The sequence below is a fragment of the Rhopilema esculentum genome, chromosome 14 (assembly GCF_057945365.1).
Source record: "Rhopilema esculentum isolate cy_ngs chromosome 14, ASM5794536v1, whole genome shotgun sequence".
Taxonomy (NCBI): domain Eukaryota; kingdom Metazoa; phylum Cnidaria; class Scyphozoa; order Rhizostomeae; family Rhizostomatidae; genus Rhopilema; species Rhopilema esculentum.
Genome location: NC_142828.1, coordinates 10,169,184 through 10,196,578, shown reverse-complemented (window position 1 = coordinate 10,196,578; position 27,395 = coordinate 10,169,184). Strand labels below are relative to the sequence as shown.

The window sequence follows — 27,395 nt, the reverse complement described above, 5'->3', positions numbered from 1 at the left end:
GAAAAGTCAGGGAACATAGGACCGGTGCTTCAGAAAATTTCTGGAAAATATTTTCGAAGGATTCATAAAAAAATGCCTCAAAGTACAGATGAAACTTAATAAGCATAAAATAATTTAATTAAACTTGAAATTTAATACGTGGACCTTTGTTCTGACTTTAAATATACTACCGAGAAGATCATTTTGGCCAAGATATCCGCCTTAAGGTTATTAAAAGTGATATCAGGTGAACAATTTCTACAGCTGTCATTCAGTGATCAAAATAGTTTTCTTGCTAAATAACATAGACGCTTTGGGTGTAAATGATTCTTTTCATTTATTTCAAAAGCATAATAAACGTTGAACGTTTTGCTTTAATTTTTTGATTGTCATGTGCTTAGATAATGAGTAAATCAGAATTTAAGATAAACAAATCATTAACAACAAATGTACATCATTCATAATACCTAGAAAATAACAAGAAGACCATAATACATGTTTTACATGTATAATTTTTTCTGTCAGTTGAAATCAATGCAAATCATCTAAAGACGAACAGGAGACGTGGCACTGGTGGGTAAGAAACTTTGAGGTTAGATTCACTACTTCGTTACTTTGCCAATTAGTAGAAGTAAATAGCATCAAGTGATGTTGGTAAAGATGTAGACTTGCTTTGAAGCAATATTTTCAGTTCTTCGTTTTCTAATTGATTGCATGTAATGACATATTTCGCGACTTTCGGGTGAGCTGATCATTCAAATCCATAATATTCTTCACTTGTCCCCAAAATTTAAGTGTTCTAACGAGGGAATGCTGTAGCGCAGGTGAATTGGTAGCTGTGGCACTGGAGAAGCTATAAAAGTTTATGGTTCCTTTCCAGGCACCGTGGAACTTTGTTTTAATTGCCGTTCTGAAATTTTTTAGGGACTTCAGCCCACAAACCCCCTAGCTTCTGTGGTCACTGTTCTTTTCGTAAATGAGACCTGCCAGATTACAGCTACAGTAAAAAGTGAAAATATGCAGATCTAAATTCAATGAAAATATTTCCTGTTATTTGGCTATGGAACTAAAATAACATTTTTCTACTTTTAGATCTTGATGAAGGACTTTTAGTGAAGCAGTGATGTCATGACAAAGATACACTATATAGTATTACGATAGACCAATGAGTTATTTTCATGTTATAGTTGCATATAGTCATGTTTTTATATATTTAAGGATAAAATCAAACGATAGGGAGTTTCATTTACGTCTTCACTTTACCGAAGCTATGTTCTAAATAAAATGGCGCCCAACGTGGGGCAGAGAAATCAGTGACATGCGCTGCGAAATGTACTGACTTCACAAAAGCTGGTTTTAATTTGCTTGCTAAGTGTCTTTTTTGACGAGATCTACAGGAATGTCGCTACCAATTTGTTTCTGACCCATTCATTTCTACTCGGCTTTCATAAATTCCTGCATTTTTCTATCTACTTTCGAATTCTATTCTTATGTTAATTCGAATTAGCTAATTGAGCAGTAGACCTTCAAATTCTGTAAACAGGTGCTTACTCAAAGTGGGGTTTCAAAAGAACTAGAGGGTGTAGTGTTTCTGGTGGTTATACCCCCAGCCCCCTTTTATCCGTGTGCCACTAAGGATTAATTATAGATCCGCACCTGCCCTTGATACCCCAATAGCAGTCCCGGCCTTCCCCCATCAAGCACTTTCACTTATTTTCAAAAATAAAATTTGACAGGTTTGGTGCAGCTGAGCAAACACGTACACTCTTTCTTATTAGGACACTGAGGCTCGATTTGCCAGAATTGTTGATGAAAAATGATAAGAAAAAAGAATGTGTTTTTGAAAATTGCAAGACTGTTATCAAGTAATCTTGGAAAAAATTTAATAGCAAATTGTTGTAGAAAAATTAACAGTACTGTTACAATCAAATATTACAAAAAAGAGCCTCAAACCTCTGCAAAATTATCTGGCTTTTATCAAAAGAGAAATGTAGTCAGGTTTTCTGAGGAGCCAAATATACGTTGAACAGACATCCCATTTTAGGTAGGACACCCATCTAAACCTCAGCTCAATTTAGTTTGTTTTGTTTTAAAATCCACCATATACAAATGACACCAAATTTGCTACTTTATACCTAACTATATTACGCAAAGTTACAATAGCAAAATTCAACAAAAGACAAATTTAGCAACATTTAATAGTAAGAGGAATTTTTATACGAGGAAATTCTTAAAGGTGGAGCTCTCATAGTATGAAGGCTCTCATAGTATGGGGGTTTAGGTAGACTAGACAGAACACTGAATTATTCTTTTTTGGGCTCTATTCTTTAAAAGTTACTATATAAATAACTTTTCGTGACAGTAAAAAATTAAGCCTAATATTAAATAACTTATAATCATAAGTTTACATGGTCGCCGTTGGAAACACTGTTACACTACGCGGTGAGGCACCAATTAGGGGGTACGCATAGGTGTAGGAACTATGGCCTGTAGAAACAGAGATAAAGTACATATTTGAAGCTCATAGAAAAGCCCTTTTATGCATCCATGTGCTCCCAACATTTGAAATGCTTCCTACGTCTATGGTGCTCATGCTCAAGGCAAATAAAGATACTAGGCCTACCAATAAGGCCCAGCCAGAGGAGGTAGATTGCCCCAGCCCCGAGCGAAGAGGGGCCCTAAAAAGTTTTTAAATTTTTCACTTCTCTCTAGTCAAAGGGGCCACCCGAACGTGCAGTAGCGAAGGTTTTGGTTCAAACAACAATAAGACAAAAGATTACATGCATAAAGTATTCATTTAACACATTAATACATCATATTCGCTGAATCCCTTGTCTCCTGGCAGGGGCGCAGTGTAGATTAAATTTCTAGAGAGCTAAAAATATAAATTTCCCACACATGTGTAGAGAAGAATTTCGAAATCGAAGCAAGAAAAAAGCTTCAAAGTTCGATAAAGAAGCAAAATCTTCCAAAAGTATCTGATAAATTTGAGCTACACTCCCCCTGCACTCCCCCAGCATTCCCCCAGCCCTTGCTTCTATGCCTCTGAGACAACTTTAGGTAAAATCAAATACAGAAAATTCAATAAAAATTTTAAAATACTAACACTTTTAAGAAAAAATTTCGTTTAGTTTTGAAGCTTGAGCAAGAAACTCGTAAATTTATCTGCCTTACTTTTAGGGGATTGGATGACATATGCTCTATGTATATCGCTTAATTGGGTGGACTATTTAACCTTTCTTAATCTCCTCTTTCCCTCTTTCGATGTATACAGAGTTGCTGTATGTGATGCGCTCGGACTTTCGTATTTTGAGAACACGTCTCACTGCGGGAAACTGTATCATTTAATAGAATGAAACAAATGATTGGATACAAGACGCTGAAACCCTGGTGGAGTATATGTCCTCTTTTTCGATGCCGAAGGTCCGCGAAATATCATAATGATTTGAAAGAAAATCGGTCCATTAGGGAAGAGAAAGTTTTGAATTGTGGAGGAAGCCAGCAATACAGCATTGTATTTTGAATATAAAAGGAACCAGCATTGACCTGAGGTCAAGCGTCTTTAGGAGACTGCGGAGGACTTGAGGCACCGGAACCATAATCGCCTGCAACCTCTTTCACATTCCAAATCTTTTCAAGATCATCTTGGCTTCCGTCACTTTTTCTTCTTTTTATATATATCCTTCGATAGAGGAAAAGTATGAACAGGTTTCATAAACACAAGAAGAGAAAAAAAGCTTGCATCTATCATAAAAAGTGAGAAACAAATTCTACAGTCATATATGTGCACTTAAACTAGGTTGATAAGTTAAGATAAACTATGGTATTGGATATGAAAAATATGTGCGATAACAAAAATGGATATATGGGGCTTGATTCTCTTTTCAAGACTATTGATATACAGTGGAACCTCCATATAACGGACACCAGTGGGACCAATGTTATTGTCCGTTGTAGAGAGGTGTCCGCTGTATGGAGGTGTCATCTTTTTATAACTTTTGTTTTGGGACTCAAAAATCTGTCCGTTGTTTGGAGGTGTCCGTTGTATAGAGGTGTCCGTTGATGGGGGTTACACTGTAGTTCAATACTCAATATCATCAAGGACACCACAAACTGAGTACGGTTTGGCTGACCTTCAAAGTTGCCAATATCATCAACTTTCCTTTGCACTTTAATTTGATTGACGAATATGTCTTAAGTTGCCGAGAAGTTAAAACTGACCAAAAATATACTTACAAATTCAAGAGAAACGGTAACAGTAAAAGACCAACAACCACAAAGAAAATTGATTCAGGATGCCCACTGCCATTGACGACAGTATAAACAGCGTTGAAAAGAAAGTTACCAAGAAAAACGGCCAACATCTCTAGAGAAGAGACGACTGAAAACAGAGCGCCTAAAAAGGAGATGTTTGTAACAATTTTGTATTTAAGAATCGATCAGTCACAAACTGTAATATACAATCGCGACTTGTGATGATTGTCAATTGGACGTGGCTGCCAATGGCGAAGACGAAGACAATAGCATTATCAAAATCAATTATTTGCAGTTTACTGAATTAAATACAACAATATTGACAAAAGCAACGTAACAGATTCATTTCATATTTCTAAAGATGAAGGAACCTTAAAAATTTGAAACAGGAGGTGATGAAGTTTCATTAGAATAGTTTGCCAAAATCTTAATCACGTTATATAAAATCGCACGCAAATTAATTGCTTCTCTAATGAAATGCGCTATATTCTTAGTCAAGTAAGGATTTGAATTTATATAAACAAGTACTTTGGTATATATAACACGGCGGTATTCATTTCATTCACTATCATTACCAAACATGTCATGCTTCCTAAGATGATAATCAGTCTTTGTCCCGCTATGAAATTTTAACTGGTAGGCGATGGTATTCAGTCTGAAGCGCACGTAAATCTTCCATGAGGTATAGGGGGGTTTGTTGAGACAAACATCCAATTTTTTTCAAATTCCTGTGTAAAGTGATCCTTAAGCCATTTTAAAAAGCCAATTTGTATTATTCTATTTTGTTCTTTTGCTCAGGTCCGTAGCCAGAGGGGGGGCATGGGGTGGCACCCCTGGAGCAAGAGAGCCACCCGGAGAATTTTTCTCCAATTTTCTCAATGGACTTTTTCGTCGTTTTCATTGATATGACAATTTGAGTCAAGATAACTCTGACGGAAGGAAAATTGCTTACTGGGAGTTTTTATTACGAGACCTTGATACCTCTATACAAATATCCAGCGTAAATAATTTATTCTGGAGAAAACATTCAAGGAGCTTGGTGTTTTTTTTTCAAGGAGTGTGCTAATCTTCTCTCGAGTGCTTAAAGATTTAAAGTGGCCAGAAAGCGAGCTCAGCTAGCCGATACTCGCTCTTTATCAATTTCTAAAAGTTGCAATCACTGTTGGCTTCACATCAACACATAGAGACTTGTTTTCTGTGACTCATAGAGACTTGGTTTGAAAAATGCTTGTTTTCTGCATAAACAAGGATAGATTCCTCTCAGGGAAGATCTTTGCAGGCAGAGAGAAAGAACAATCTTGTACATCTTGCGTTTGAAAAATGAAATCTTGATGGAAAACATAACATTTAAATGTTTCTAGCTGAATAGAAATTAAGTGGAAGGAAGTTGTTTAATTTCTGAAGACATTTTACAACTTTTTTGTTTCTTTGTTTCCACTAACTCTCCGCACCCCTTCCTCCCCTCCCTACATAAAACTTTACTTTAAACTTCGCCTGTATTTGCCACCCCTACGTAGAAGGCCTGGCTACGGGCTCGCTCTGCTCTTACAGATTGGTTCTACGATAAATCTGATTTGCTGGTATCGTTTAACATTGATTCAACATAACTCGTCCGTTTATGGTTTGGCGTAACCCATTTATGATATAGATATAGAAAGTCTATAAAGTTATCCATACACCATGAAGATTGGGGAAGATGCTTTAAAATTAAGCACTAGGTTTAGAAATTTACCTCTGCATCATGTGCTCGAGCTGACGATGATTAACGATTAAAATGAAGATGACGATAAAAATAACGATTATTTTGGTGATTATGACAATAATAAGCAGCAAAAATGAAAAACAAATGATTGGTCTATTTACCTTGCTCAGTTTGGTTGACCGCCCTCGACAATATACTGCGAAAAATCGGACTAGCTGTTCCGGAAAGTACCCCAGCAACACAAGCTGTTGGAAAGAAAGATCTAGCCAGATATACACTATTCCTTGGGAATATTCTTTCACATAAAATCTAGAACGAGGAATCTTAAACCCCTTGCTTTTTTAACCTTCCCTCTTCCCACTCCACATTTACATCGATTCTACCGAAGAGGGTATGGTATATCAGACAGTTGTAGAAACAGAGTTGTAGAAGAAAAGTCTTAAAATTTACCATCTATTAAAGAAGATTATTTCCTGAACGGTCTCACCCCATGGCGAACCGATAAATAAATGTTGCTGAAATCTGTCACTTGCTATGTAAAAACGTTAACATGGCCAACATAAAGATGTAGTCGCACTTACAGCGGCAAAAGGATGGCTTCATTAAAATATCTATTTTTAGAAATTGTAAAATTTGACTATATAAGCTGAAAGAGCACGGTGAAATACATTGAATGTGCAATATCAGTTAAATCCATTGCAAATTGGCTGATGTGTTGTCGGTGACAGAGCAATGTTTTGCTAAAGGATCACTGTTGTTTTTGCCCGGTTTATGAGTTTAAGAACCAAGGCCACATGACAGTGGCTTGATGGGGCAATATCCCCTGCTCATGTTGCCATATCTTGGGCAATCATTAACAGATCTAACTGATTTTGCCCTTTTAGAGGCGTTCTTTCAGGTCATGTTTGCAAAATTCAAAAATTCTAAATAAGTTTTATGATGTCATATCTTTTTTGTTATACAGATCAAGATAACTTCACAGTTCTGCTGGAAAAATTACAAAAATAAACTTTGAATTGCTATAGATCATACCTATGTAGATTGTTTGCTTGTGTTGTGCGAATGCCAGCAAGGTATAAAATGCAAAGTATGACATAATCCCAATCAATGAAACAAAGTGAGGCTGCATTAAAAGGCCAAGAGATTTGATGCCAAGAGCTGCACCAATACCCATGAGAAAAAAACGCGTCCCGATGAAATATCCAACTTCTATTGGGCTTAGGCAAAACGGTGCATTCATAAGGTACAGCGTTATCAAAGAGCTGATGCCAATTGAAAGCATGTTAACGAAAAGTGTGGCAGGAATAAGAACAACGATCTTCCATTTTCCAGGTCTTGGCTTTGAAAGAGTTTGCCATACTTGAAAAGGGTACTTCAAAAAAGCCTAAATAGAAAAAAGAATAACTAAAATCCACGATGTCTTATTTCTTCTGGCCTAATTGTCAGAAAGTTTTTATAAAGAATCATGATACATATGCATCAATAATTGTTTAACACTAGAGCCCAATAAAAAAAATGAGTGATTAGAGTTGGCAAAATTGTATCAAAATATGTCAAGGAATGTATGACAAGGAATCGCTAATTTGTTTGAAAGAAAATTGCAAATTTGTATGACAGAGAATCGTCAATTTGTATGACAGCGAATCGTTAATTGGCTAGGCCTTGACAAGAATGTTGAATTAGTATGTAAATATTGAAAATATTATTGCCTATCACTTAAACTTGTGTTGTTAAGTAGATAAGATTCTTTTCAGAATAGAAATTTGCTCAGGGCTACGAAATTACCGCTCTAAACGGAACTGAATTTTCAAATTTTCAAAAGAAGTAACTGAATGGAACTTACCATAGTGAAACAGCCGGCTGTTGTTACTGTTTTGTTTTTGTTTGATTCTGAAAGTGCAAAAATTGCAAAAAGACAGGAAACACCTTGGCACACAACAACAAGAATGTACGGGGTTTTGAAGCCATATTTGCTGATAAAATGTCCACCGATGAAACTACTGGCAGTTGCTCCTATAAACACTACAGCTTCCATAACACCTAGAAAAGCAAGTAGACCACATTACAATATAATGGGTTGGATCAATTTCAGGCAACATTATCATGATTTTGGGGCATCATGCAAGTTTACCAAGATCGATCACAGATGATCAGCCAGTCAGTCACACATTGCTCATTATTGCAAACTTTAAAATTTTTGAATATGGTCGATGCAACTCAAATAGCAAAAGCAAGATAAAAGAATAGAACTACTTCTATTATTTTATCTTGATGAAAGGTAAAACAAATATGTACTCGAAAACATAACATTTAACATTGGCCGCATCATCCGACAAAATTTGGAAAGTAAGAATTAAAGCAGTTTTTGCAAAAAGCTGTTCTATCTTGCAAAAAGTTGGAGACATGCCCCCTTGCCGTCGTTTCTAAAATACTGAACACTCCAAGAACAGGCTTAACATCCCAAGAACACCCCAAGAACACCCTAAAAACAAACTATTAAGCGGCTGAACACCCTTTAAAACATATCAAAATCGGCATATCTTTCGAAAAATCATTTGGTCAATCAATCAAAATTAATTTTGGGGCGGGAAAGGGCCTGATAAGTCTAATGATGTTGATTTTGTTACAATCAACTGATGTTTTGCCCGCCAAAAGTGTGAACGGGGGAGCAAATTCGAGTTCGATTCCCTTTGTACATTCAAGCAATTCCCGTTGTTTTCAAATCTCTCACATCCAGTGACAAGGTAAAAATACGACATGTCACTTGAATACCCATTGTCCTCCAAACAATTGCTCTTCCCATCCGCTAATTTGCCCAAATGGTCACGACATAGAATAGAAATTAACTATTATGTGGTCACGGTATGCTAGTGCACGCTAGTTAGTTTACTAGTGCAAGCGGAATGAGTATTTTCCGCCCCAAAATTAATTTTGATTGATTGACCAAATTATTTTTCGAATGATATGCCGATTTTGGTATGTTTTAAAGGGTGTTCAGCCGCTTAATAGCTTGTTCTTAGGGTGTTCTTGGGGTGTTCTTGGGGTATTCAGCCTGTTCTTGAAGTGTTCAGTCTTTCAGAATCGACGCCCCCTTGCCCCTTGCTTCGCCGGGAGCCCTGTTTTGTAGAACATTTAAAAATGGGAGAAATACCTAGTCGTAGAGCTCTCTTCTCGGGTGGTGTTGTATCTGCAATGTAGGCCATTACTGCAACGATGAGGCCGGTGAAATAGCCTCCCATGCCATTTAAAAAAGACCCAATGTAGACAACTAGAATCGGAAGATCAAATATCATTGTCGAAAGAACAACCAGTGCTTCTAAAAGGCTACCAAGTGTTCCCAGAATAACCACTGGCTTTCTGCCAACTTTGTCAGACCAAACTCCAAGGTATAGGCAAACAACCAAGGATGGAATAGTATTGCACAAACTTTGGCCTATCTGGAAGCCAGCACTTTTTGCTTGCACCTATCAAGGAAAATAAAAGAGGCCTAAAAATAGAGAAATGCCGACGTTTAAATAAATAAAAATATTGATGGTTAATGATATTTTTTCTAAAAATCTCAGAAAATAAGCAAATTTAAGCCAGCTAATTGCACGATTGTAGTCTTTTGTTTCATGCTTCGGTCAGGGGACAATAATGTATCTCAAAATGATCCGCCATTTTTCGCAGAATTTGGCTTCCTTGGCTTTTCCCAAACTCTTGCCTTCTGTGTAGTTTTGTATTGGGTAAAAGGACTGCAAAAATTTTATCTATGAATTCATCTGGCTATCATGAAAATCTATCTGTTATCATTCCTTCAAGGTCGTCACTTTAGTAGGGCGTTGGAGTGACACCCCTTGTGAAAAAATTCCGTTGTGAAAACAAGGATTTTTGCCATGAATAGATGCTTCATATGCAAATTTTCAGAACTTCCAGCAAAATAAAAGAAGGGTCACCCCCTTTTCAGGAAATGGGACCTGAGCACCCCAGCACAATAGCTAGCGAAGGCCCTGCGTTCCGTTCCAGAAAGTAGCTAGAACGCTTACATAGGAGCGCGAGCATCTCGTTTCAAAAATTTAGAACTTTATAAAAAGTGATACGAAACGTGGTGCGGTTTGCAGTCTTTCTGTTTCCATGTGGACATGAGAACTGGTCCAGAATATGAAACACATTTCGCGTACAAAATGGAACTGATAGATTGCGTTCCTGTATAAACAGAAACAAAATTTGATTGTTTCGAACACGTGTGAATCGTTAATTTCTTTTCCAAAAATGAAATGCTGCTGAAAGAGCTGGTTTTGGCAGAAAGATGTACTGTAAAGCTGGCAGAAAGGAAAGGAGAATCAGCAAAATAAAACGTATCATTTTAAACTTTAACTTTTTCTCTAAAATTAAAGTAAACATGCCCATTTTCAGGTTTGAATAATGGGTAGACAAATTTGGCAAATTTGGTTATTTGCCATAGCTAACGATGGCTTCGTTACGAGAGAGATGTAAAGGGTAAAGATTTGTATGGTTGCATTGATTTCTTCGAAAAAATTAGAGTTATCGAGTTTGCTAGAACGCTGACACCATTGGGCTGATTGTTTAATAAGTTGTGTAACCGGAAGAGGGGGCACTTGACTAGAAAGTGACAAAGGTGTGCAGAAAACCTTTTTGCACCCTAACCCTGTCTTATAAAAAAAATTGCCAAAAAGCATACAGTGTCCCATAAAAAGAGTACCAAAAATATGCACAATTTTGCCAGACATACCAGACCTCATGATAATTCCCATTAGCAAATGTAACTGAAATTGTTCTTGGCAGTTTTTCTTAATTTCAATACCCTGTCTCATAATTTTGATGCATATCATAATACCCCGTCTCATAATTTTTATTGAAAAAAGGATACCCTGTCTCACAGCACATCCCATCAGGTAAAGAATGAGAGGAAGGTCAAGTATGGGAGTGGCCCTCCAGGATTGTATAAACTGTTGAACATCATTAAATATTACATGATATGTCTGCTTTGATTCAGCATTTATAATACATTTACAACATTTGCTTCAGGCATAAAAAAGATAAAATTTTTTAACCAAACAGGAAAATTCTTTATGAGAATTGAACATCAGATGTTTACAAACCAAATGGACATTAATGATTACAATTTAAAGTTAATGACAGGCTGAAGCCAGTAACATAAAAAATCTGCCCAAAGGTAAGATTACAAAGAAATGTAATGATCATTGGTCAAATCAACCTAACATATATCTAAAGGCCTATTAAAGATTGAATGAAAAAATACTTTGTTTAGATGCTTAGAATAATTTTGCATCAAACTTCTTCACAAACTTGAATGTTGCACAATAACAGTGACAGTTTTTTGTGGCAGAAAAAACAATGGCAGTGATGACATGTTGGGCTAAAAAATTGCCAAAAACCTGTGTCATAATCTCAAAGGCACAAATTAAAGAGTTAAAAGTTTATAGTACCAAATGGTTTTGGGGGCTTGGAGAATCCAATCTAATTAGTCCCCCTAATTCATTTCATAAAATTACTATGATTCATCCCAATACCAAATTGTACTATGGTTTTTGAAATATTTTTAGAAACCCCTTCTTGTTCATATCATTACATACTGTAATACAATACCTTTTCTTGCAAAGCCTTCATTGTTTTGTTTAGTTGATGATTCCCACAGGTGCTGTGTGCTGCAGAATAGTGGTATGGAAAGTTCTCTTCCTGACTGAACCTCATGTAAGCATATTGCTGCAGAAGTGGCATATGGAGCATCATACCAAACACATACATGAAAAATGGCAATTCCGGGGCTGTAAATACAGCTTTGAGAATGCCTTTAATTCCATGGTTAGTTTTGGGCTCAATTCTTACATCATCCTGTAAATATTAAAAGTTACATAAAACTTCTGCCAAATGAACAGACAAAATGGCCTTTCAGTTGATACCTGAAGATAACTATTTTGCAAACACAAAGACTTAGGCATCCCTAAAACATTTTAGCTACTGGGAAGTCATACATTATAAAACTGACATTTGGCACGACAAGTGGTGCCATACGAGGGAGCTCTCTGTCCACCTTGCTCTATTTCCAGAACAATAGGATGTAAGGGTGGCCTATCTGCAGAGGTGCCTTCCTAAAGTGTAAGAGGCATTTGGTGACATATGACAAGAGAGTGAGCCTGTTACAAAAGGATAGGAAGAGGGTTTATCCTGTAGGCAACTTCTAGAAGCCATACCCAAAACAACACCCTCTATACTTGCATTTGTATTAAATGTTTTTTATTGCGTAAATGAAATGATTCAAACTATTCACCAACTCTGAAAGGCTGATAGAAACTGCTCATACATGGAAAATCCATAGCAAAATAATGAAGGGCTAGTTTACATTGTCAAGGAATTCACCCAACCACACCTGCGCTTGCTGAGACCCCAAAACTGTCTAAATTTTAACAAGGGGGTTGATCTCTAGAATAAACACACCAAATTCAGTCAGCTGACTTAACAACAATATACCATAGCGTGACACGGAAATTTTAGGCTCACGCAATTATGCCCTCTCGCAATACAGAAATACTAGCAGTCTATCATTAGGTAAACACAAAACTGTAGTTTTCTATGAAATTTCCGTCTTTCTTCCTAATCCTTTTTGAACAGGATTTCCTTAAAATAAAGAACCCCTTTGCTTTCAGCCTGGAACTTCGCCGACCAGCACCGGGCGCATTTTTTATCCGATGTAAACAAAATACCGGAAGTTTGTATCTGTAATGCCAATTATCACTTTCTCTCGGTGGCGTTAACATATCGAAATTTTTGTTTTCTCGTTGTGTGCAAAGTTTACCATTTTCTGGTTGGTTAATCTAAAAGAAATCAGCTTTTTTGCCTAAATCTTGTAGAAGAATATCCACAGCCCCCATCGTCCCGAATCATTTTCCATAAAACATCTGGATTATAAAAGTACAATGTAATTGACCTCATTAACAATGTAGTTGAGTTGTTTATGGCACAATTTCAACATAGGTTACGGTTCACGGTGATCGCGTACATCGTTTGTACAATGACAGGCTCCGCTTAAAGATCGAGTGGATTTCAAATCGAGTTTCATAAAGGTAACCCTGAAAAAAAGGTGGCCTACTTACCATGGCTTTATCTTATTTTTCCTTGAAATTTGAGCGTAGAGTTTTGTTTCATCTCATTCTTCGTCACAGGAGTGCTCTAAATATACTGCGACCGAGCCAGGAATATGCTTGGAAACGGGCCCTGGCCAGAGTATTCTCTGGGTTTCAAGCATAGAGTCAAGAGGCGTTCTTAACTCTATAGTTTCAAATCTGCCAAACAACACGGGGGGCACTCGGTGGCAATTGAAAACACAAGATTACATATACATACACAAATCGTTAACAATCGAAGGTCGATGTTGAGTTAATACCCCTTCAGAAAATTTGAAAAGTAGTTGTTTCTTTGTAGTCTGTTGCAGACAAAGATAATTTTCCAATGTCCGTGCATGTTTCTATTGTTTTTAAATGCCAGAAGGTTTCTATCTAACTATCTTCCTTGTCGGCTCAGAGTCAGGGCACAGTTAGGTTGCGCAGTGAGGTTCAATAACCGATTTATTCAGTAGAGCTTGAGTAGGGCTAGCTTTTTTCGAATTTTAATCCATTCATATGATTCAGGGTACACACTTTTTATAAGAAAATAGTCTATAGGAATATTAAGGCTTTAAATCGCTGAAATTTAAGAATAGTTTAAGAATAATGCAACGCTCAAGCTTCATCAAGAATCAAGTTTTTGGTTTACTTGAGTTTTGTTCAAAGCAAGAAAAATGCGAGTTTTAATAATTAAAAAATGTTGTGGCTCTGCATAAACTAGGTATTTTAAAAAAAGTTGGGATGTGGAAAATGCTTGGGTACAAACACGTTGATGTGTCAAAAGATGTTTAAAAATGTTTGGATTGATACAACGATAGCTTGCTGCGAAATATAGTGAGGACCATTAGAAACAGTTACTTCTTATCCCCCTTTTCAAGTAGATGGCTTTTGGTGTCTCGTGATGTTTTGCGAGGCCCTATAAGAGGGGACGACATTATTTCATAATTCATGATGATATCTTACAATTAATTCATATTTCAAATTACCAAAGTAAAGTATTTCGAAATTGTCAAATGTTCCATTCTACCCCCAAAGTAGAAAGTTTTTAGGAGGTGTCAGGACACATGGGACCGACTCACATACAAAATGGACTGAGTCTTCAAAACCAAACTTTGCAGATAAAATATTGAAAATGTGTAAAGAATATGTTCAGGAATAGCCAAAGGGCCCCGTACTTAGGTAAAAATAGGGAATTGATTCTCTTTGGAACTGTGGTGACTTTTGGTACTTTTGAGGGAAATCTAAGGACACTGGATGAGAAATCCATCTTTGTTTTGCTCAACTTGTTTTTGGGGAACAACTAAAGAAACTCGAAAAACATACACGTACCAAAACTGATAGTCTGAAGTCTTTTGCGTGGAGGGTACAACCTGAAGGGGCTAGTCTTCGTCTATTTTGTTTAAAATAAGAATAACCTCGCGGAAAACATGACTAGACTCAGATAAAAAAGATTGAAAAATGGACAATATCTGTTTGGAGATTTGAAAATTTAGAAGACAGATTTTATCAGCAAATCAATCCAGCAACTTAAGTGGTTTACAATACTGTTGTTTAGTTGTATTAGAAAGAATTCATAGTATAAAGTTGTGGAACAATTAAGGTAGATAAAAACACTTTTATGATCTTATCTGGTATTTTTGTCTATTTTGATGAGATAATATAAGGGAAAACAATTTGCGGTAGATTCTATGCTATTGGCTTTTTTACTAATCATGAAGTATGAAAAGCCGCCTCTTCTTTTAAGCGCCTCCTGTGAGAAAATGCCCCAAAAAAGTTTGGAAAATTTAAAAGTGCAACCCAGGCGTAATATGGTATCCTAAAAACTCTACATATCAAAAGTCACTTGAGTCAATGCTGTTATCAAATAGATAATTCTAACACAACATTCAAAGATGTATTCAGTTATTTTGTTATTTCATATTTCATACTGGGAACCAAAGTTATTTCAAAACCAAAAAATCTAAATAGTCATATTTTCTCCCCGAAAACTTTAATTAATTCATATTTCAATAACCTCTTATAGGGCCTCTTTTGCTATCGCGGTCGCGTCTTCGCGCTTAATTTCATTGCGGATTGCGGCATTTAGTTGATTTTTGCACGGTTCTGCGGCTTTTGGTCCTCCTATAATAGGCCCCCCTTGGACCTTGAGACATTTGCAGTAGAGGGTTGAAAAAAAATTCATAAAAGCAATTTCTTGGAAACATTCTATATCTGCAAGAAGCTTTTGCATCTCTTGCTGTGAAGCGAATTGAAATGCATTCTCCTGCGTAAAGGAACAAACCTCAAGAAGTACTTGAAACTGGAATAGCTTTTTCTCGAAGATGAAGTCTAGCAACAAGAAACGATATCAGACCCCAATTAACAAAGGGCAGATCAACACTGATTCTCTTAGAGCAGTTTTTTCAGTATCATATTTCTTGTAAATTGAAAACTATTGTTCATATATTCATATAGAATTGACAACCACCAACACAGAAATACATAGCAACCCCGTGACAAGAATATTGAACATTAAGACTCCAAATTACATTTCAAAATTACTTGTGATATATAACAACTAGCACTCACAATTGAAAATATTGCAAATACAAAATTTACACTACCAGAGCAAATGTAAGAAAACACAATGTACAGAAGAGAGAATATTTTAAACAACAAAGTAATGAAACTCTTCTGTTGCCCGAGTATAATTTAATGTTGCTTCTAGAATTTTTGTATTCGAATTTGAGGGTAACGTTTTGTGACAATATTGAATAATTTGCAGTAAAACGTGACTTGAAAGGTTTATTAATGCATAAAGTCGCAATATCGTCTTCACAATATCAAGAAGAAGACTTGTACCATAAGCATTGAAGAGCAGCAAAACGTGTTCAGTATCCTAAATGAAACCATTTAAAGAATACTGCTGAAGTCACCTTTACATTTGCCTTCAGAGTCAAACACAAAGTTGTGTTGAAATTGATGAACCTTTTTGGCCATGAACACTGTAGATGAGTTTTGGAGGTGTGCTGCTAATTCATTATCTCAGGGTCAAGATTTTTTCAAAGCATAATCTCAGAGTCAAGATTTTAATTCATTTTGAATTCAATTTCTTCCCCCAATGAAGTTTACTTTTTTAATGGAGTATGGTCGTATGCATGGTCTTACAAATCTTTATGGAAATACAGTCAAGAATCCGGCGGACAGCATATTCTGCATTTTTTTTTCTCATCCATCCAATAGATCTAGGCCTGCCCCACTTTGCCCCCATGTAAAGCACTGTCACCCTGCAGAAGCCAAGGTACTGGTCCAAAAAGTACAGAGACAACTGAATCCATTGTCTTTTGGCAGTAGCCAAGATAAGGAGAGCTAAATATATAAGATTCCGACAAATTTTCCGCAGGAAAAATTTCGACATCGAAAAAAGAGCAAAATTAGCAAAAAGACAAAGAACCTTCCGAAAGTTTTTGATAAATTTTGAGCTTGAGACGACTATACTCCTCTTGCCCTCGGCTCGTAGACTAGAATTGCTAACATCATTTAAAGGAAACTCAGTTGTAAGTCAAGAATGGGTCTAGTTCATGTATCTAAAGAAATGTCCATTCAATCTGGAAGCTTTGGCAACAAACGAGCAAACTTCTTAAAGATTGATTGGGTCACGTGTAAGGCTGCGGGACAATGTTGTCGGTAGGACAGAGAATCGCAGCGCATCGAGAAGATTTTAACGTGTTTTGTTACAAAAAATTATTTTGTCATTGCCAAATTCTTAAAGATTGACTGATTGACGTATAGCTCAACATCATTTCATTGATCAGTCCACAAAAAAGCCGTTTGTACTGCAGCGGGATCACAAGAAGTGAACGTCCTAACGGGCTGTTTGGTCAAAGGACAGCACAGAGACATCTGTCTGTGAAAGCCCCGGTCCACGAACAGTAAAAAATTCTGAAAGCCAATGGTTTAAGCATGATTCCGATTTGGCAGCATTGCCGCAAGCATCGAGATTTCACGCAGACTGTCCTGCATGAAATGTTTGCTTAAGTTTATGTGACCCAGCCCCTTCTGTCCTTGTGTTGATGCGCATATGCCGGTAAAATTCTCAAACATTGTCTTTTTTCTACGTTTTCATTTTAATGAAAACTGGTAGATCAGAACAAGAAAATATGAATTAAACAAGGGAACTAGCAATATAATGTTTTTAATAAAGAGGGAACAAATATCGACTTGAGGTTAACGGTCTTTAGGAGACTGCGGAGGACTTGAGCCGCCAGTGCCATAGTAACCGGCAACCTCTTTCACTTTAAAAATCTCTTCAAGGTCTTCTTGGCTTTCATCACTCTTTCTTCTTTTTATATATATCCTTGGATAAATAGTAATTATGAACAGGTTTCATATACACGAAATAAGATGAAGAAAGAAGAAATAACTTATTACAAAGCGTAAGAAATTTAATTCTACAGTAAGTTCTGTGTGCTATGTACTAATAAATTAGGAACAATTTTGATATTGGATAAGATAAGAAAAAATTTGAACAGAAAATTTACAGACATGAAGAAAACATGCCAATGATCCATCGCTAAGAGGCCTACACGGAAGAAGGGGTTTCATTCTCTTTTCAAGACTATTGAAATAGTTCATTTTTCATTATAATCAAGAACATGAAGTAAATTTTTTCCGTATGGGGGCGCATGATGAAATTAAAGAAGAATGCCAAATCTGTCGAAGGGTAATGGGGCAGCCCTCTTTGTGCGCCCCTGTTGTCAGGCGTACTTGTCCAAAGTTCTCAATGTCTTCAAATTTCGTTTGCACTATAACTTCGTAGACAAATATGTCTTAAGTAGCCGAGAAGTTAAAACTGACCAATAATATACTTACAAATTCAAGAGAAATGGTAACAGCAAAAGACAATCAAACAAGATGAAAATAGCTCCAGGATATCCAAGGTTATTGAGAACAGGATAAACAGCGCCGAATGCAAAGTTACCAAGAAAAACGAATAGCATCTCCAAAGAAGAGACGGCTGAAAACAGAGCACCTATAGAGAAAAGTTTTTGTAAAATCAAAACAAACGATGCTATTTTATAATTGCCAATGCTGAATGTTATTGATATTAATACTGATACATGCTTAAAACTTTATTTAATTCCTTACTTGGGAAATATCAAAAAGGGAGTTTTTCCAGCAAACAAAGGAGCTTTTCTTAAAATATTTTGCTAATGGTGTTAAATTTTTCTTTGCCCCCCACCCCCCCCCCCCCCCCCCACGTTCCAGCCTGTGTCGAAGCCCATGATATAAATTGTCACAAATAGCAAGGGGCGACATTATGATGATCGACGCTTGGATAAGACTGACGATGATGATGAAAAAGACAATGATGATGATGATAATGATGGGAGTTTTTGTTACATTCAGGACTAAAAATGCAATTTTAAGCCGTCGAAATAATAATGATGAGGAGCAAAAATAAAAACCAGATGATTGTTCAATGTACCTTGCTCAGTTTGGCTGACCGTCCTCGACAAGATACTGCGAAAAATTGGACCAGCTGTTCCGGAAAATACCCCAGCCAAACAAGCTGTTGGAAGAAAACGTTAGCTAGAAATGATCAACTAAGCACAATTATTTCGAAAGAATGTTCTTTCATATAGAATTTTGAGTGAAAGATCTTAGATGTTCCCTATTAATATCAACCCTGCCCTCGATGGCATGCCCATTAGGTGTAAAAGAAGAGGTTTTATAAAGTCAAAACATCTGTACAAAAGATTATTACCTTAATTGCCTCGTCCCATGGCGAACGGGAACGGTTGCTGGACTAGTATTGATACCAATTTCTAAATTCTACAGTGTTATCCAGTCTAAATAATCATATACTACTACTGCTCAAAAAATTTTGCTGAATTCTCTTAGTGGCGATCTAAAAATGCTTACTTAGCCTACGTAAAAGTGTGCTTACAGTGCTGTGTTTTTTTGGAAATTTGTAATTTGCAAAGACAACTGCACTGTTCTCTATAAAAGTTGCAAAAAACTTTTAAATCGTTTTAAATCATACCTATATATATAGTTTTTTTGTCTTGTGCAAATGCCAGCAAGGTATAATATGCAATGTATGATATAATCCCAATCAATGAAACAAAGTGAGGCTGCATTAAAAGGCCAAGAGATTTGATGCCAAGTGCTGTACCAATTCCCATGAGAAAAAAACGCGTCCCGATGAAGTATCCAACTTCTATTGGGCTTAAGCAAAACGGTGAATTCATGGTGTACAGCATTAAAAGTGGGCTAATTCCAACTGAAAGCATATTCAAAATAAGAGTTGCTGGCATGAAAACAATGATCTTCCATTTTCCAGGTCTTGGCTTCGAAAGGGTGTGCCATACTTGTAGCGGATACTTCAAACACGCCTAAAAGAGAAGAAAAAACGCCCCATGATTGATGTTTCATCTCTTTTTTATTTCTTCTGGCCTAAACATAAGGGTGTATACGTGTAAAATATACGTTCCATGAAATACATGTATATCTAATATGTTTCTTTCCAATTGGTATTCTTAATTGTGAAAACCCTTTCTCTACAAGAAAAATCTCCCAGGGACGAAGGAGGCAAAGAAAAAGTTGCTGAACTAGAGTGTGAATTCTTTATAGACCAAATTTTCATGCTTTGCTCCTGGTTCTGAAATTGTGTATTGAGACAGGAGATGAAAATCGTTGCAAAAATGTGCAAAGTTAAAAACAAGTGGTTAAGGAAAAATAAGAAAAAGGAGGTAAGGAGTAGTCACTACAAATTCAAGCCCAGAAATGGACATTGTCACGCAGCCGAACATCAACCTATTATGGTTATAAACGGAAATAAAATTCCAAATGTTTAATAGAAAAAACCGAAAGGAACTTACCACGGTGGAACAGCCGGCTGTTCTAACTGCTTTGTTTTTAATTGATTCTTGCATTGCAAAAATAGCAAGAAGACAGGCCACACCGAGGCAAACAACAAGAAGAACTGATGGAATTTTGAAGAAATATTTGCTGATAAAATGTCCACTAGCAAAATAACTAGCTGTTGCTCCTATGAAAACCAAGGCTTCCATGATACCTAGAAAAGCAATCAACGCAGTTTATAATATAACTGGTGAAAAAGGCAATCCCCGAGCCTTTTTGAAATAAAATAACGCCATATTAGCAGAAACTGTCCACAAAGTGTTTTCTTGCTAGGGAAACGATCGTTTTGAACCCTAAAGATGGCATGGCTATAGGCCCGCGAATCAAAGAGCTTAGATTGGTTGCTGAATCCTAAACTATCTGTTCTGTATAGAGTGAGAAATTGATGACGTCATAAAAATCTTGTATCATAACTTTGCAATTTTGACCACATGAGCAAAAAATGAAGATCTCAAAATGTGCAGAATCAGTTAAATCAATAAAAGATTGGAAGTTTCCTAATGGATTGTTTTTATTTTGGTATGGTTCAAAAGTTTTATCGCCAGGACCAAATTACTGTCGTCTGGTGGAGGAAAGGAAACATTCGTTATGCCACATCTTAGGCAAAATTCTAATAGATCTAAATCACTTCAATCATTTAGACGTATTTCATTGTGTTTTTTCAGGCTTTGTGATCTTAAAAATAAAAAATAGACTTTTGTGACTATGTCACTATATTTCTAGCCGTCGATAAGCGTAACCAACTAGATAACTTACTTGTCAAAAACGACTGAACTGAATTTCTCATCCGCAGAAATATTTTCGTACAAAGTAATAATTGATCACTGACCCATATAATATAAACCTCAAATTACTCATTTAAATTGCTCTCCTCGAAAGCAACGCGATGCCCAATGAGTTTAAAGGCAATCTGTCTCGTTGTGGATTGGTTAACGAGAACAATAGTTGCAACAATAGCCTAAACACGATTCCAGCGCTCCACCATATTTTTTACCATATTAAAGGGGGACTGGAAACAATAAAAAATCCCTCTGTTCTTGTAATCAATCAACGTCGTGACAGATCACCTTTAAAAGTTGAAATTTAGATTCTGTTTGATAAGTAAGCTTGGTACCGATACTACATAAGTTCGAGCGCGGAAATAGGAGAGAGAAGTGGATTAAAGCACAGTTACTTCTAGGTTAACCAATAAAGTTGAAGTACACTGATTGTTATGAAACTCTCGGCCCTTATCTTCTTATCCAATAAGAGAAGTCTGGCAGCTCCTGAAAAGCATTAAATATTTCTTCTCAATGCCATTGGGTAGAAACGCTAAACTAGTTCCATCCTCATAATTACTAGCTTTAGAGATTATCCGATATCATAAAATATAGCTTATACAAAAAGCAATGGAACTAAGCAGGATCCTTTAGCCACAGCACATTGCTTGTCTTTGATCTCAACCCTTCAAAAGAGCAAAGTAGCTTTTTTAACTAAGTAGGGTATAAACCAGTTCCCTGCAGCAAACACTCTTTAAAACATATCTTTGCATTTTCTTTTCAACTAAAACTATGTTATTGACCGTACCTCATGCTCTGACTGCAAGATTAAATTTCTTGCTCTTTGTATTTCATGCAACAATCAGTACTGCATTTCAAGAAAGGATGTTGTTGCGGATGATTGCGAATGGAAAGCTGGCTGATTTTTTATAGTCATGTTGTTGCATTATTTTAATCAAAAAACACAATAGCTAGTCGTGTTCATGATTATTTAATCTTATCGCAGCCGGAGAAAAAATTTGCCCTTGCAAGTTTACAAATATTCAGTAACTCTTCATTTGACAATAATTAAACGTTTTGACGCAAGGTCCAGCAATTTGCTGTGTTTTAGTGCAACATGTTGTGTGATTCGGTAAGGGGTTGACCCTTTAGCAAAATATTCGATTGAGCTTAGGTATTCTATAGATAGGATTGCAAAAATCGTAGTGAAACTGCCTCTAGACCACACTAAATATCAACTATGACCACACTCATTATTGGGACACGTCGGTTAGAACCCTACTGTGCTCATTTTGAAGCATAATTTTAGTTCTCAAAGATCCATCAAAAATGATGAGCTCGTCAGTCATCGATATGACTGATCTTACTTTAACAAAACTTTATCATCGAAAACTTTGATATTGCTAACAATTGTCTGTGCAACCGAAATCGTAAAACAAATGCAAATGCAAAAAAAAATTTAGCATTAAGCATTCTATAGAATATTTAATCAAAAAAACAAATACCTAGTCTTAAGGCTCTTTTCTCTGCTGGAGTTGAGTCAGCAATGTAGGCCATTACCGCAAAGGTGAGGCTTGTGTAATATCCTCCCACGCCATTAAGAAAAGACCCAATGTATACCACCAGGATCGGAAGATCAAACATAATTGTCAGTAAAACAAAAATTGTCTCTACAAAACTACAAAGTGTTGCAAGAATTATCACCGGCTTTCTACCAACATTGTCTGACCAAGCTCCAAGGTATAGGCAAACAATCAAGGATGGAATAGTATTGCACAAAGTTAGGCCTATCTGGAAGTAAGCACTTTTTTCTTGCACCTATCAAGAAGAATTAAAGATGGTTTAAATATAGAGTAGTGAATACAAGATCAAATGAATAAAATATCAACGTTTTTTTGATCTAGGCCCAATTTTTCGAACTACCTAGCAAACTTGGAAACAGAAAAGTATGGGTTATCATTAACTTATTACTTGATATTTCGGTAATTTCAATATGTAAATTTTGTTTATTGATCACTAATATGGAGAATTGCCAGACAAGGAAAGAAGGTAGTTGTTAGGGAGACGAGCGAGCGAAAATCTTCAATTGAGTGAAGCAACCCTCCGTCCTGGAGTCATAGAGCATGCGCAATAATAACTTTGTTCCATGCGCATGCTCTTTGACTCCAGGGCGGGGCGTTGCCTCACGCATACAAAACTTCCTCTTGCTCGTCTCATCAACAATTAGGGTGTCCAATGTACAAATCGAATATGTCTGTAGGGGTACTCTATATCTAGTTAACTAATTTTGTTAACTGATTCTCTTTAGAACTACCTGGGTAAACCTGAAATACCTGAAGTTTCAAAGTTATAGGTTAACGAATTGCCAGCTTAAAAGTTGCAAAACTTCTGAATTTGTGGACATTCAGAACACTTTACATTTATGCAGCCTTGAATTAAATTGAGACTTCTACTTTTATGAGAGCCAACGTATGTCTGGAGAATCAACTTTTATGTTTTGTAGCACATTAGATTTTAGCTTAAATGAACTGAAAACATTTCAGGAGCAGACACAGCTCAGTAATGAAAAACCAATAAAAGTGGAATATACATACCTACCTACATGCCATTGTATCAAAACCTAAGTCTAACCTTAACCAAAGCTTTCTGTAACAAATTGTTGATAACCAAAGAGATTGAAAAAATCTATCAAAATCAAAATTACCTTTAGGCATGGGCAACATTTGAAATCTTGTGCTCTGTTTGTGTAGTTAAACGCAAGAGACAGAATTTTCGTGTTTTATTAGTCAGACTCTTAGTGGAAGGTGTGATCCCAATATCTGCAATTCAGGAAAACCCCCTTCCCCCTTAAAAAATTCAACGTCCACATCGCCCCTGGAATCAATCCTGAGAGAAGACTTCAGAATGTCTTTTAGGCATTGCCGTATTGTTGGTCTTAGAGTGCTATGTTGAAGCATAAAAGACGAAGGAAAAGAAACTGTAGACTGCCTGCTTAAATTCAAAACCAAATTAATCCCCTTAATTTATATCATAAGTTTACTTATACCAGATTGTGCTTTGGTTTTTGAAATATTTTTAGAAACCCCTTCTTTTTCATGTCATTACATACTGTAATACAGTACCTTTTCTTGCAAAGCCTTCATTGTTTTGTTTAACTGATGATTCCCACAGGTGCTGTGTGCTGCAGAATAGTGGTATGGAAAGTTCTCTTCCTGACTGAATCTCATGTAAGCATATTGCTGCAGAAGTGGCATATGGAGCATCATACCAAACACATACATGAAAAATGGCAATTCAGGGGCTGTAAATACAGCTTTGAGAATACTTTTGATTCCTTCGTTAGTTTTTGGCTCAGTTTCTGCTTCATCCTGTAAATTTCAAAAGGTGCATTTGAACTGTCAATTTTCTAAATAAAAGACAAGATAAATGTTTTTTGCACTCAGTCCAAAAAAGTACATTTTACCAGAATCGGGACAATATCTCGGTCCCGCGGTCACTGGCCAGAGGAAGGTTGTAGAAACAAAGAGAAATTGGGGAAGGTGACCAAAAATTTGGATACTTGTGGAAGTTGAAAAATTTTCTTTGTTTTTCAAAATAAAGCCATAAAAAATGAACGCCATTCGAAATCTTCCTGCTTTTTTTTATGAATATTTTCGCAAAAAGACACTAACTTTTTATAATTTATATATTTGAATAATGGCACGGTTTTTTTATCAATCAAAATATATATTTTACTTTACATCTGTCTTTAAAAACATTTAGAATTGAAAACCAGCTACAAATTTCTAAAAAAGTTTAAAAAAGAGAGTTGGAGAGGAGATCAAGACCAGCTTAGTCTCTTGTTTTCTGACAACGCCCATTTTAAGCCCATTAAAAATAAAGAAGATTTTCTTGGCCGGAGGAAGGTTGACAACTTTTCAGGACTCTGCATTTTAGAAGAACAAGATTACAAAGACGATGCCAATGGGAGCATGATAAGCATGGTAGGTCGCGCTCTTCATAGGCTATTGTTTGTTGAATTTCATGGGCCCTTAGAATTAGAGAAGCGTGAAGAATTAGTATAACTGATCAATTATAACCAAGAAAACTCGCTGAAATAGAAATTTAATTATTTGTTTCGACAAATCAATACAGTCTACACCAAAGTCTTGTTTAGTCAAAGACTACACCAAAGTCAAAGTCAAAGACTACACCAAAGTATTGTTTAGGTCGTTCATAGCCAGATAAACGTGGGTGCCATGCTTCCATTCAGTTCAACTTAAACCTGGCTATAAACTATCATCATCTGAGACGTGTCGGATGAAAAGTACTCTAAATAGAATTCAGTGCCCGCATCATAGGGGGCCAGGGGGCATGGCCTCCCCACTTTTTCGCTAAATAAAATGTTAAAGTCAGCTCAACTTATTTGTCTAGAGTATTCTTTAGATGAAAACATGACATTGAACAAAGTTCACAATAAAGCAGCATCAGCAAAATGTCTCCAAAAATTGTTCAATAAAACGCTTTTTCCACGTTTTCCACATGCAAGAATCCAGTCCAAAGTGAGGATATAAGACAGAAAAGAATATTGCCTAAAAATAAAAACAGCTTTAGCCAGCGGACGGCCAGGCTAGAAATTATAGACAACCAATGAAGATCGCTCAAACTCAAACTCAAGATTGAAAATTATTTTCAGCATATCAAGCTGATTGCGTCAATAATAAATGTAAATTGCAAGATAGGATACAATGTAGGTAAGAAAAAAAACATAATGTTTACTGAATTAGCCGATGGACACATAGTAAAAACTCAGGACAAAGCTATGAAAGCACATGAGAATTGGTGATTGCATTTGCGTCTTTGCTGCTTTTATTCCATTTTCCTGAGACAAGCAACGCAACCATTCAATGCATGTGGGAAGAACTATTGTTTCAAAGAACACAAAGGAATTTTATTACCATTGTTTGGAAACTTGGGATTTCATGTGTGCTGTTGTCCAAGAACATTAAAATAATGTTTTAGTCATTTCATTTTAAATAACTTTCAAAGTCATATTGAAATACACATAATCCTACTAATTCTAGGGCCCGTGCCATTGGTCCTAAACTGGAGGGGCCAGCGATGTAAATAAAGCTTCCTCTTGACCCCGTCTAGCTGCAATTTTTGCAGACATTTTGATGATGCTGCTTTATTGTCTGTGGCCCTGAAGGTTGGGGGTCTGGAGTACAGACTAGCAGCAGAGCCCCACCCCCTGGCGTTGGATGAATCGTTAAAATTTACCCTCGGTCAAAGGTTTTGAAAGTAACAGACAAGCAACCCCAATTTTCTTTCTTGGATCAACCGCTGAGAGAAGTATGCAAGGGCCTAGCCTCGTATTGGTCATAACAAAAAGAAATGATAGAAAAGGTGAAAGATTTTTTAAGTCAAAGGCGGTGAGGGTGATTTCTCGTTTTCCACTAGGTATGTCAGTTGGATTTTCAAAGAGTCAGCTTTGCCTAAATCTTTGAAAACCATCGATGCCTCCGTTTTTGAAGAACAATTGCTTCGGTCCAGATTGTGTCTGCCATCGTTAACCTCCAAATGCAGAAATCAAAACAAATTGTTCATGAATTGTCTTAAGACAGTTTTTAGTCAGAAGTCGAATGCATTTCATATGAGCACATTTAACTGGTTACTTATACAAAAACAAAGACCTACTCACCATGACTTTATCAAACTCTGAGGGTACCTGCATCCCAGGCAGGAAGAAGCTTGAAGACGAAGCTCGGTAAAAAACTGCACAGGGAGCAATTCAGTGATTTTATAGTATGGGGGTATTAGTCTGGAAAACTCATGACCTGGGGGCTGCCTAAAGCACACAATTGGTTGGAAAATTTCTGCATTTGTGCTACTTTACCAGAATAAGTAGAACACGCCTGAAAACAACAGATTTTAGTAACACATAACATGAATGCCTACCAAAGGACAAAAGATGGGTAGAGACAAAAGATGAGACAAAAGACATTTATCAAAGGACAAAAGATGGGTAGAGGACAAAGGACAGCTGTATCGAGGACAGAAGATGAACCTTCAACTCTGAATGCGCAAGGTATCATCTTTCTAGTTGTCAAAGAGTTGAATACTTGAATACTTCATCTTTTGTAAGCTGCAGAGAAAAGTTTTAATCATATAACCTAATTACATTGCTTGTTACTTATCACTATAAGCACAGAATAGAAATGCTAAAAGGTACATTTATATTCTGTGCTATAAGGTACTTTTGTCTTTTGTAGCCTGTGTGCAGACATAAAAATTTCTCCTACGTGAAATAGGACTGTTCCAACCGTTGAAGGGCAAAGCCCCTTGACCCTTCAAGCTTAGCCTACGCTATTCAAGCTCTGCATATCTGCCAAATCGAGTCTAAACAACCTCAGCTTTGAGAAAATGCTCGAAAATACTGTTTTTTATATTTTTTGACATTTATGTATTCAATTCTTGTTCAATTGAGTTGGATAATGGAAAGAAGTACTCATTGCGACTATCACGTAAACAAATGCGACTATGACAATGCGTAAACAAATTTCTGGTTGTCTGAAAAAGATTCAAAATGATTCCCGATCAAAGAAAATGTAGGAAAATGGAATGTTTAACACAGCAAAGTCCTTTTTCGTAAATGATGCATACTTCATTTGATGCATATACAGTATGGTCTTG

The 27,395-nt window shown here is 36.5% G+C and overlaps 2 protein-coding genes across 3 annotated transcripts; both read right to left on the bottom strand.

Moving 5' to 3' along the window:
• Positions 1-2,755: 2,755 nt before the first annotated feature.
• Positions 2,756-27,205, bottom strand: LOC135696027 (proton-coupled folate transporter). Of its 2 annotated transcripts, none has more exons than XM_089112310.1 (8): positions 26,404-27,205; positions 23,846-24,091; positions 9,087-9,399; positions 7,779-7,975; positions 6,968-7,319; positions 6,097-6,180; positions 4,216-4,375; positions 2,756-3,661 (listed from the first exon to the last, which is right to left on the bottom strand). In XM_089112310.1, the coding sequence occupies exons 1-8, from the start codon at positions 26,434-26,436 to the stop codon at positions 3,532-3,534; spliced, it is 1,515 nt and encodes a 504-aa protein (XP_088968436.1). In that variant the 5' UTR covers positions 26,437-27,205; the 3' UTR covers positions 2,756-3,531. The 2 variants fall into 2 exon arrangements, with proteins under 2 accessions (XP_088968436.1, XP_065071361.2); XM_065215289.2 differs by lacking the exons at positions 23,846-24,091; positions 26,404-27,205 and adding exons at positions 11,546-11,791; positions 13,051-13,258.
• Positions 16,837-22,576, bottom strand: LOC135696024 (lysosomal proton-coupled steroid conjugate and bile acid symporter SLC46A3). Its single transcript, XM_089112311.1, has 6 exons — positions 22,229-22,576; positions 19,923-20,119; positions 19,085-19,436; positions 18,527-18,610; positions 17,911-18,070; positions 16,837-17,395 (listed from the first exon to the last, which is right to left on the bottom strand). Exons 1-6 carry the CDS (start codon positions 22,365-22,367, stop codon positions 17,266-17,268), a joined length of 1,062 nt encoding a protein of 353 aa, XP_088968437.1. The 5' UTR covers positions 22,368-22,576; the 3' UTR covers positions 16,837-17,265.
• Positions 27,206-27,395: the final 190 nt, after the last annotated feature.